The sequence below is a fragment of the Brachycentrus maculatus genome, unplaced genomic scaffold (assembly GCF_059751285.1).
Source record: "Brachycentrus maculatus isolate JH-2025_06_01 unplaced genomic scaffold, ASM5975128v1 h1tg000043l, whole genome shotgun sequence".
NCBI classification, from domain to species: domain Eukaryota; kingdom Metazoa; phylum Arthropoda; class Insecta; order Trichoptera; family Brachycentridae; genus Brachycentrus; species Brachycentrus maculatus.
This window is the reverse complement of record NW_028280797.1, coordinates 697,766-710,016: the sequence shown is the minus strand read 5'-3', so window position 1 is coordinate 710,016 and position 12,251 is coordinate 697,766. Positions and strand designations below refer to the sequence as shown.

Sequence of the window (12,251 nt, the reverse complement as noted above, 5' to 3'; positions counted from 1 at the left end):
ATTACCCACATTTTGTACATTTAATTTATTAGTCAGTAAATTTTTGTTTAATGAATTAGTCAGTGTTTGATAATGTCCTAAGAAGACGAAACGCATCATGTATATAAAAGTAAAATATACATAAATAAATGTAGAATTCAACCAAATAAACCTTGTTTAATTTTGGATATATTACCCAACAATCAGAATTTTTATTTTATTTTGGGGGACCAGAAAGGGTTATAATAATAATAATAAAACCCTTATCCGCACCCCTATGGTGCATAGGGCACTGCGTCATATAAACGCAGTGTTATATTGATTGTTTTACACATGAAGGAAAGGTGATCAGCCCTCCGCTTCAGGTACCAGTCCAGGGTAATATTGAATAAATATTACAGTGAAAAAATCACTTATATTTATTTTACCCCCCTTGGGAATCGAACCCAGGACCTCTAGAACGGTAGCCGAGCGTGCTGACCATTACACAACGGAGGCGGACAAGAAAGGGTTAAATAAATTAAATTAAAAATTAAATAAAAAATTAAATAAATTACACACCTTTATTGGTAGGAAATTTTTCAAATTCACTTGTGATCTGGTTGATGTAACCGATTTGGTGGATCCATATGGAAATTTCGTCAGCGTCGGTCTGCATAGAGTCGTATTCCACCGCGGCTATCTGATCGCTCAGGCTGACCGAGATGGCGTTGATGCCATTCTTGGACAGCATTTTATCTAGAACAAAATATCTCACTTGGATTATACATAACGGTTATGCTACAAGCTATCCTCATTGCCAACAAGTCCAAAGAACTGGAGAACCCGTCGTGTACCAACATTGGCCAGAGTCAAGCCATCCGAGTGTAGTTCCTGGCGACTGGAGTTCTTTATTGTAACTGCAGACTTCCAACCCTTATTCGCACCCCAATGGTGCATAGGGCACTGCATCATATAAACGCAGTGTTATCTTGATCGTTGACACATGAAGGAAAGGTGATCAGCCCTCCACCTCAGGTGCCAGTCCAGGGTAACATTGAATTAATCACTTATATTTATTTGACCCGCCCCCTGAGAATCAAACCCGGGACTTCCAGAATGGTAGGCCAGAGTGCAGACCATTACACTACGGAGGCGGACTGGAGTTCTTTATTGTAACTGCAGACAGTTGGTAGAATTCCATATTGAATTGTTGGGTAATATATCCAAAATAAAACACAGTTTTTTGGATTGAATTCGACATTTATTTATGTATATGTTAATATGTGACGCGTTTCGCTTTCTTAGGACATTATCAAACACTTGATGAGTGTTTTATAATGTCCTAAGAAGAGGAAACGCGTCACGTATTAAGATATACATAAATAAATGTAGAATTCAATCCAAATATCTTGGCTATATTACCCAATGACTGGAGTTCTTTCTTCTTCTTCTTTATGAACCCTCTGACCTCCACTGCTGGATATAGGCCTCTCTTCCCCTTCTTTCCATTTCTTCCGGTCGGTTGCTGCTTGCAGCCAGTTTCTACCCCCCACAGCGACAATGTCATCAGACCATCTCTTATGGGGTCTTCTGACACCTATTTTGTTCTCCCGAAGTCTCCATTGTAGAATTCTTGGGGTCATTCTAACTGTCATAGGTTGGGATGGCCGGTAATAAGTAGTTGGTAAAATCCATCAAAATATGATACAATCCGAAAAGATTGCAACGATTCCAAGAGTCGCAGGATTTAAAGACATACATAGACCTAATACATCGCTCACTCCTTTCAAGAACGTCATAAATCAAAAAACTTGATTTCTCAGGAGAACATTTTTAAAGCTTAAAAATATAAAACAATGTATTACATAAAAATAAATATCAAGCCACTTATTGAACTTTTTACTGTGCAACAGATCTTTTTAGGTAAAACCTGAAGGTTTTTTCTCCATTTGAAAAATAGTTAGTATATTTAAAAAAAATAATTAAACAATACCTTTTCTTCAAAATGCAAAAACAACACTTTCTGCCCTGTAGCGGGTAAATATTAAGTTAAAAATATGCCGCTTTTGCTGGGATATACTGTAGTACATTTTCTGGGCATTCCGAAAACATGCACAACTGAAAATTGACGATTTTTTATTCATGACGTTCTTGAAAGCAGTGAGCGATATGGCCAGGGTTGTATGTTAAAATGTCAAAAAATAATTTATATGTATTTCACCTTGGATCTTGTTAGCGTCGGCCGCGCCCACCACTCCCTGAAGATGGTAAGAGCACCGCGTCTGCGCGGGATGGGCCGGGACGCCTCCCGGATTCCGGTCCACGCCGGCTATGAACCCCATCTCCTCGATCTCAGCGACCACCTCCTCGACGGTGATGACTCCTGGCTCCAGCGTCACGTATCCGGCATTCTCCGACAGCTCCACCTGATGAAGGACTCCCATTAGACTATCATACCATGGAACCGACTCCTCGCCCAAGTATCCACCCTTCTTTCCGAACCTAATTCTAGAATTTCCTTCTACTACTACTACTACTATCACGCCATTTCTCCGCAGGGGTAGGCAGAAAGGATGGTACGCCACACTCTTCTGTCCTGACATACACTCCTCGCCTCCTTCACATCCATACATCTAGTCATACATGCCCTCCGATTACGCAGACTTTTGACACCGCCAGATTTTAGGTTCTGATCGTGCCAAGTCTATTTCGGTCGTCCTCGTTCTGTTTTCTCCTCACATTCGCCACATATATTTTCTCAGTAATTCTCGCGTTATCCATTCGCTCCACATGTCCATACCACCGTTGAAAACTCTTCCTAATCTTTTCAATTTTTCCGTGTTCCGCCTTAAATTCTGGAATTTCCCTTTTTGCAAATCCAGACTTGCGCAAAGACACTTATTTTTCATACCTCCAAAAATGTTCAGTTCATTCCACAAAGACTATATGTCAGACATTAATTACCTAAGTTTGTTTCAATTTAAATTTAGCTTAAATGATTGATAAACCGGTTCAATTCTTCTTCTCCGTCTTATTCCTCATTGCTGAGGGTTGTGACCTTTGCAGAAGCAATGACTCTTCTCCAGTTATCCCTTGACTGCGCTGCACGTAGCGCTCCAACCACCGAGGCGCCTGCTGCTGCCTTAATTTGATCGGTCCATCGTGTGGGGGATCTTCCTCTCCCTCTCTTCCCCTCCAGGCTACCCACCACAACTAGTCGTTCCAGGCTATGCTCGTTGCCACGCGCAACGTGTCCAAAGAACTGAGAATCCGTCGGGTACAGATATTGGCCAGAGTCAAGCCGGTTCAATGCTACTCTCCAATTCCGCGCTCGCCACACCGGCCACACAAAATGAGCGCTATCTTTTGAGCTTGTCGCAAGTTATTATAAAATACTATTGGAATATTTTTTTAATTAGAATATATAGAGACATCTATTAGGAAAATCAAGAAACAGTAAAATATTACAATTTGCCGATATCATAAAAGTTACTCTCATCTTTTTTAAAGTTTTCACTAATAGTACAACATTTTGAGTGTGTCCAAATACATGTTTACAAATCTGGATCATCTCCAATTATATAAGAGTTTCTGTTCAATAAAAAGCTTCTTTTCATCTCAGCAATAGATGTCTCTAGTGAAGTTCTAGTGATTAAAGAACAAGGTTTCAAAATTGGTATATATATATATAGAACTTCCAAGAATTTGAGTAGTATGGTTGTCAATAATGAATAGAATTGGTGAATGTTACACGTGTGTAAAGTGATCACTTAAACCAGCCTATGACGGTCGTCAGCCCCGTAAATGCCCAGCCTTCCATATTCTTCTTCATCTTTGATGAGATGTCAAACATAATATTCACTGATAGTCTCTGATACAGGTTTACCGACTACAGTTTTTTTCAAATGACTTTATATTTTCATGAAACATTGACATTAATTTTCATCCTTTTCCAATCTACTTGCTGTTGTATATATCTTTATAACTAAACTAACTAACCATCACGCCGCTTCACCGCAGAGGTAGGCAGAGAGAACAGAGCGCCACACCACTCTGTCCTTGCAAACATTTTTCGCCTCTTCCACGTTCATGCATCTCCTCATACATACCCGCCGATTGTTACGACTCCTAACCTGACCACTTTCAAGTATTTGGCATACCTGATCGTGCCATGTTTTTCTCGGTCTTCCTCTGCTCCTTTTTCCACTTACATTCGCCCCATAAATTTGTTTTACCGTTCTTTCCTCACTCATTCGTTCCACACGTCCGAACCATCTCAACGCGCCTTTCTTAATTTTATCGATAATGCTTATCTCAGCTTTGCATTCCTTCCTTATTTCACTATTCGCACATCTATCATACATCGTTTTGTCGCACATTCTTCTGAGAGATCGCATTTCGACTGCATTCAGTCTACTTTCATCCTTCTTTTGCCAACTCCATGTTTCACTTCCATACATTAGAGTTGGCACCAGGACTCCGTTGTGCACTGCTAGTTTAGCTTCCGCTGATAGGTTTTTATTTGCTATAACTGATTTCAATGCACCATTCACTTTGTTCCCAGCATTCTAGTATTATGTTATACTTAAAAATGTAAATATATTAAATTAAATAATAATAATAATAAGTCCGCCTCCGTAGTGTAATGGTCAGTACGCTCGGCTACCGTTCTGGAGGTCCCAGGTTTGATTCCCAAGGGGGGTAAAATAAATATAAGTGATTTTTTCAGTGTAATATTTATTCAATATTACCATGGACTGGTACCTGAAGCGGAGGGCTGATCACCTTTCCTTCATGTGTAAAAACGATCAAGATAACACTGCGTTTATATGACACAGTGCCCTGTGCACCATTCGGGTGCGGATAAGGGTTTTATTATTATAATAATAAAAACCCTTATCCGCACCCCAATGGTGCATAGGGCACTGCATCATATAAACGCAGTGTTATCTTGATCGTTTACACATGAAGGAAAGGTGATCGGCCCTCCGCTTCAGGTACCAGTCCAGGGTAATATTGAATAAATATTACAGTGAAAAAATCACTCATATTTATTTGACCCCCCCCTGGGAATCGAACCCGGGACCTCCAGAACGGTAGGTGCTGACAATTACACTACGGAGGCGGACTTAAATAAAATAATAATTTAACTCACCCTTATGGACTGCACCCCTGGCAGTGCCGAGATGCCCCCTTCTATGGTCTTGACGCATGACTGACACGTCATACCGTTGATGATGACGCGCGACGTCATCACGCTCGCGTCCGGGAGCGACCTGAGAACAAGACGATGACAACTCAAAAATACATTTCGCATTTTTTTTCTTCTTTATTTTAAATTCTTTTGCATTTCACAACAATATATAATAATAATAATAATAATAAAACCCTTATCCGCACCCAAATGGTGCATAGGGCACTGCGTGATATACCGCAGTGTTATCTTGATCGTATACACATGAAGGAAGGGTGATCAGCCCTCCGATTTAGGTACCAGTCTAGGGTAATATTGAATAAATATTACAGTGAAAAAATCACTAATATTTATTTGAACCCCCCTGGGAATCGAACCCGGGACCTCCAGAACGGTAGCCGAGCGTGCTGACCATTACACTACGGAGGCGGACAAAAGATACTCGTATAAATACAAGTACATATATATAATATCACTACAAAAAAGATCCCACAAAGGCATTGCCTGTGTGTGGGTATATATGTATTTTAGGTCATCCATTAGTTAAGGGGATCCATTTTTAATTAATATTTTACTTAGTAAATAGAAATATTTCTTAAAATCTACTGTGACACGTGTTTCGATGCATTCCGCATCATTTTCAAACAGGTATTTAAAAATGATGCGGAACGCATCGAAACACGTGTCACAGTAGATTTTAAGAAATAGTTTGTATTTACTAAGTAAAATCGTCCGCCTCCGTAGTGTAATTGTCAGCACGCTCGGCTACCGTTCTGGAGGTCCCGGGTTCGATTCCCAAGGGAGGTAAAATAAATATTAGTGTCTTTTTCACTGTCATATTTATTCAATATTACCCTGGACTGGTAACTGAAGCGGAGGGCTGATCACTTTTCCATCTTGCGTAAACGATCAAGATAACACTGCGTTTATATGACGCAGTGCCCTATGCACCATTGGGGTGCGGATAAGGGTTAAAAATAAAAAATAAAGTAAAATTTTTATTAAAAACTAATATTTTTTATTATTTTTTTGACATCTCAACATAGATGAAGAAGAAAAAGAAGAACATTCATAGATAATCGCCTAAATTTACTACAATATATTTGAAGTCAAAAACTATTTACAACATTTTGAGTGTGTCCAAATACTTGTTCACAAAATCTGGATTATCTCCAATTACAGGAGTTCTTTTTCATATTATTTTTTGACATCTCAACAAAGATGAAGAAGAATATGGAAGTCTGGGCATTTACAGGGCTGACGACCGTCATGGGCTGGTTTAAGTGATCACTTTACACACGTGTAACATTCACCAATTCTACCCATTATTGACAACCACACTACTCAAATTCTTGGAAGTTCTATATATATGAACCAATTTAGAAACCTTGTTCTTGAATCACTAGAACTTCACTAGAGACATCTATTGGTGTGATGAAAAGAAGCTTTTAATTGAGCAGAAACTCTTATACTAGTATGTGAGGTCGTCAGCCCCGTAAATGCCCAGACTTTCATATTCTTCTTCATCTTTGATGAGATGTCAAAAATTGTATTATATTTTATTAACATTCGTTTGAAAATGCCATAACTAGGCGAAAGAATAGGGTATTATCACTCTAAAGGAATATCTAATTTAACATACTCAACCTATAAAGGATTGTATTAGACTCGTGAAGTGTTTATAACAGCCGATATAATCAATATTTTCATTCATCATTTTCTTTTGCAAAATTCGCCTTCGTAAAACCGTTGTTTTCTTAAGTTGGTAACGAATGACGTCACCAACTTAAGAAAACAACGAATCCACAATACTACTATTGCAGCTCTATAAAGCAGATACATTAAGGGATACGCCCCATAACACGCCCGATGACGTAAAATTTGATGACGTATAGCGGTGTCCGATTTTCGTTTTATTAAAATATCTTAAGTTTAAACCTTCACATCTCCCTTAGTTCCCTACAGATTTCAATAAGAATGTTACCGATAGTCTTGTGATTTTTTTTAAATTAATTTATTAGCTAATAAACCAACAAGCGCCCTGAGGTAATATTTTACGAAAATGGCGCTATCTGAATTATTATTATTATGATGAAAAAAATCCAATGTCACAAAATTGACTTTTACGTGTTTTTTTTAACAATAAAATACAACTTAGTATACTCATTTAATACATAAATCATGACACAGTATATATGAGTTCACAACGGCCATCTATGGTGATGTTTATGTTGTGTATTGAATATATCGCTCACTCCTTTCAAGAACGTCATAAATTAAAAAAACTTGATTTTTTAGGAGAACGTTTTTAAAGTTTAAAAATATAACACAATGTTTTAAAAATAAATATCAAGCCACTTATTGAACTTTTTACTGTGCAACAGATCTTTTAAGGTAAAACCTGAAGATTTTTTCTCCATTTGAAAAATATTTAGTACATTTAAAAAAATAATTAAACAATACCTTTTCTTCGAAATGCAAAAACAACACTTTCTGCCCTGTAGCGGGTAAATATTAAGTTTAAAATATGCCGCTTTTGCTGGGATATAGTACATTTTCTGGGCATTCCGAAGACATGCACAACTGAAAATTTACGATTTTCGATTTATGACGTTCTTGAAAGGAGTGAGCGATATAGCCGGGTCGATATGACGAGTACAATACGATGGTCTATATTAGCAGTATTTTGTCTCGCAAAAGGCACGCGCTTCTCCAAGGAATTTCTATATTAGGAATGCGAGATATTTCCTCAGTAAGGGTGAGAATTTATATATTAATTTATTTATTTTATATCATACATAATTAAAAATTACAAAAATGTGCCCTCACCGAGTTTTCCCACATTTACAATACCTATTTATAAAACTATGTATTCGCTCACTCCTTTCAAGAACGTCACAAATCAAAAATCGACAATTTTCAGTTGTGCATGTTTTCGGAACGCTCAAAAAACGTACTATATCCCAGCAAAAGAGGCATATTTTTAACTTAATATTTACCCGCTACAGGGCAGAAAGTGTAGTTTTGTATTTTCAAGAAAAGGTATTATTTGATTATTTTTTTAAATATACTAAATATTTTTTAAATGGAGAAAAACCTTCAGGTTTTACCTAAAAAGATCTGTTGCACAGTAAAAAGTTCAATAAGTGGCTTGATATTTATTTTTAATAAATATCACTCTCACTCTCTGACACTCTCTATCCATCTCTATCTCTCGATCCTTATCCTGCTCTCACCCACTCTCTATCCACCTCTCGACAACTCTCTATCCATCTCACTCTCACTCCTAATCCTGCTCTCACCCACTCTCTATCCACCTCTTAACAACTCTCTATCTATCTCACTCTCATTCTTAATCCTGCTCTCACCCACTCTCTATCCACCTCTCAACAACTATCTATCCATCTCACTTTCACTCCTAATCCTGCTCTCACCCACTCTCTATCCACCTCTCAACCACTCTCTATCCATCTCACTCTCACTCCTTATCTACCTCTCACCCACTCTCTATCCACCTCTCAACCACTCTCTATCCATCTCACTCTCACTCCTTATTCACCTCTCGCCCACTCTCTAACCACCTCTCTCTCAATCTCTATCCACCTCTCCCTCACTCTCTAACTATCTCTCTCTCACTCTCTAATCATCTTTCTCACTCTCTATCCACCTCCTTCTAACCCTCACTTTCTCGCTCTCCATCCATCTCTCAATCCATCAGCCTTCTCTCTTCTCTATCATTCTTGTCTATATTCATATATACATATACGTTCGTGGAAAAGGTTATATATACCCATTAGTCACATATCAAGCTCTAGTTAGCTTAGTCAGTTTTCCACGCTGACAGCGTATGTATGGACAACAAAATGAACCAATTTGCAATGGTAACAAAAATATCCACACGTGTTATATACATACCATACTAAATACACACGTATATATGGTATCGAGAGATAGCCGCCGTTCTCTATATTGTAACATATCGCTCACTCCTTTCAAGAACGTCATAAATAAAAAATCGACAATTTTAAGTTGTGCATACTTTTGGAATGCCCAGAAAATGTACTATATCCCAGCAAAAGCGGCATATTTTTAACTTAATATTTACCCGCTACAGGGCAGAAAGTGTTGTTTTTGCATTTTGAAGAAAAGGTATTGTTTAATTATTTTTTTAAATATACTAAATGTTTTTTCAAATGCAGAAAAAACCTTCAGGTTTTACCTTAAAAGATATGTTGCACAGTCAAAAGTTCAATAAGTGGCTTGATATTTTTAATACATTAATTTTTAATACATTATTATTATATTATTAAAGTTTAAAAACGTTCTCTTGAAAAATCAAGTTTTTTGATTTATGACGTTCTTGAAAGGAGTGAGCGATAAATGATTCAAGGTCTCTACGAGAAACGCGCTGCCGATGTAGAGCCTTAAGGATCAGGGATACTCAACTTTAAATCACCTTTTTTTTATATATATATATATATATATATATATATATATATATATATATATATATATATATATATATATATATATATATATATATACACATACATATATACGGGGCTGGCGACCGTTATAGGCTGGTTTAAGTGATCACTTTACACACATGTAACATTTATCAATTCTACCCATTATTGACAACCACACTACTCAAATTCTTGAAAGTTCTATATATATTCGAACCAATTTGAAACATTATTCTTGAATCACTAGAACTTCACTAGAGACATCTATTGGTGAGATGAAAAGATTTTTTTTATTGAGCAGAAACTCTTTTAATAATATGTGAGGCCCGAATCCTGGATTATAATCACACGCATGAGAAACGCCAGAAAATATCATTTTCATTTTTATTATTTAAGCTTATAATTTATGGTGAACAAGTGTGTGTGTTGTTGACGGGAGTGCCAGAGTAGGATACTTAAAAGAAATCCTTACTTACAGTTTGTTTATTGAAATAAATTCTTACACGATTTGATAATGATTTGATATTAACTTATTATAATTTATCTAATTGATTATTGAACTTTGAATAAAATATGAAGCTAAAATATACGTTCTTTAACAATCAAGCGATGGCAGGCGATTCTCGCCCCCGCGCTCCGGTTGGCTGCTTTTGTTGAATCCGCTCAGTGTTGTCAACTTGACAGTAGCAGTATAATTCAGTGTTGTCAACCTGACAACACCAAATGGCGTGGCCGGACGGCTACGAATTTGACCAGATAATTTATTTCCAACCTTTTGAGTGTGTCCAAATACTTGTTCACAAAATCTGGATTATCTCCAAGTACAATTGTTGTGAACGCCTGTATTGCATTAGGAACCAACTTATATTTTCCACTTTTGCGCCGGTATTTCGTAATCACACTTCCAACGCGCTCAAACCATATTGCTATAGGTTAAAAATTGTAACATGCAAAAGTCTCTTTGGAGGTTTCTCGAATGGACCATTCTCACGATGTGTGATTATTGGCCAATAAATTAATATGAAAAATCACAAGGCTATCGGTAGCATTCTTATTGAAATCTGTAGGGAACTAAGGGAGATATGAAGGTTTAAACTTTAGAACTCTGTGAAAATAGTACAGAAAACCATACTTAAAGTTATTTTGAAAAAAAAATATATATCCAACAAAATTATTATTTAAAAAAATTCAAGTCAAATAAAAATTTCAAGTATATTTATAGATTTTGAGTTTAATTTGTAAAACTCCATTGTAATTCATATATTAATTATTAACCCGTAAGCTGCGGATCGCATCTATTGTCGTTTTTTATAGAAGTACCGTTGACTGCGGATCGCATGCATAGTCGTTTTTCAACTTTACGTACTTATATCAACACCTATGGATAATTTTTTGCACTTAAATTTGGTTCGAGCCATGGATGAATTAGTTCTCTTTGATTTACTGTCATAAAATATCAAAATTATTTTAATTTAGTGTCAACTTTATTGTGAATACTTCCGGTCGGCTCGTGCTCCGCAGATACGACAGCCGCATCTTCTATACAGCCGCCATACTTTAGGCCGCGAGTCCGTAAATGTTAATATTTTTGTGTAAATACACCATAAAAATATAATAAGTAAAGTGCATTGTGTACTGTGAACATCTATGATGGATATCCGAAAGTTTCACTACAAAAAATAGGCAAAAATATGTTTTTTTTGTCAAACATATTGTAATGTAAAATAATCCAGCACGGGACGGAAAGTTTGATACTCGAAATCGAGCAGCTTAGAGGTTAAATCAGAGTTTTTTGAGTCTACTAAGTTGTATTTTATTAAAAAAAAACACATAAAAAACAATTTTGTGACAATTGTTTCGCCTAGTTATGGCATTTTCAAACTAATGTGAAGATTAATAGCCTATATAAGGACCGTCAGTCCATTTATACAGGATAAATAAAAAAAATATAAACAAAACTTACACTGGGTCCGCATCGAAGTCCTCCAAGAGCCGATATTTCACTTTTTTACTCATAATATCGAACTAAACGCACGCCATATTACACAAAAAATCAGTATATTGTTCACACTAAAAACAGCATTAGAATGATCAATTCACGTCTCAAGATGGATGAAGAAGTATATGGAAGTCTGGGTAATTACAGGGCTTATGACCTGTCAAAGGCTGGTTAAAGTGATCACTCTATACACGTGCAGCATTCGTCATTCTATCCATGATTGACAACCAACTAAGTAACCATTTAATTCGCGCTAAGATACGTCTCTACTTATTTGTTTCAAGACAAGATACATTTTGCAAACTAAGGTACATCTCTCCTTGTTTATTTCGCGCTAAGATACGAGTACATCTCTGCTTATTTGTTTCGAGCTAAGGTACATCTCTCTTTATTTAAATCGCGCTAAGATACATCTCTACTTATTTGTTTCAAGACAAGATACATTTTTCAAACTAAGGTACATTTCTCTGTATATATTTCTTTCTAAGATACATAACTCTTTATTTATTTCGCGCTAAGGTACATATCGCTCACTCCTTTCAAGAACGTCATAAATAAAATAAAAACTTGATTTCTCAGGAGATTTTTTTTAAAGTTTAAAAATATAAAACAATGTATTAAAAATAAATAT

At 36.5% G+C, this 12,251-nt stretch overlaps 1 protein-coding gene across 5 annotated transcripts in view; it reads right to left on the bottom strand.

The window, feature by feature from the left end:
- The window catches only part of ATP7 (copper-transporting ATPase 1), a 62,420-nt gene that overhangs the window by 39,970 nt on the left and 10,199 nt on the right, over positions 1–12,251 (bottom strand). For 2 of the 5 annotated variants that reach the window (XM_088277472.1, XM_088277471.1), the window contains exons 2-5: positions 11,585–11,777; positions 5,117–5,237; positions 2,183–2,387; positions 541–717 (exon numbers count right to left, since the gene is read on the bottom strand). In XM_088277472.1, coding sequence (XP_088133598.1) covers positions 541–717; positions 2,183–2,387; positions 5,117–5,237; positions 11,585–11,637 — 556 coding nt within the window. In that variant the 5' untranslated portion in view covers positions 11,638–11,777. The remainder of the gene's footprint in view (positions 1–540; positions 718–2,182; positions 2,388–5,116; positions 5,238–11,584; positions 11,778–12,251) is intronic. The other 3 variants (XM_088277470.1, XM_088277469.1, XM_088277473.1) reach the window with 2 other exon arrangements.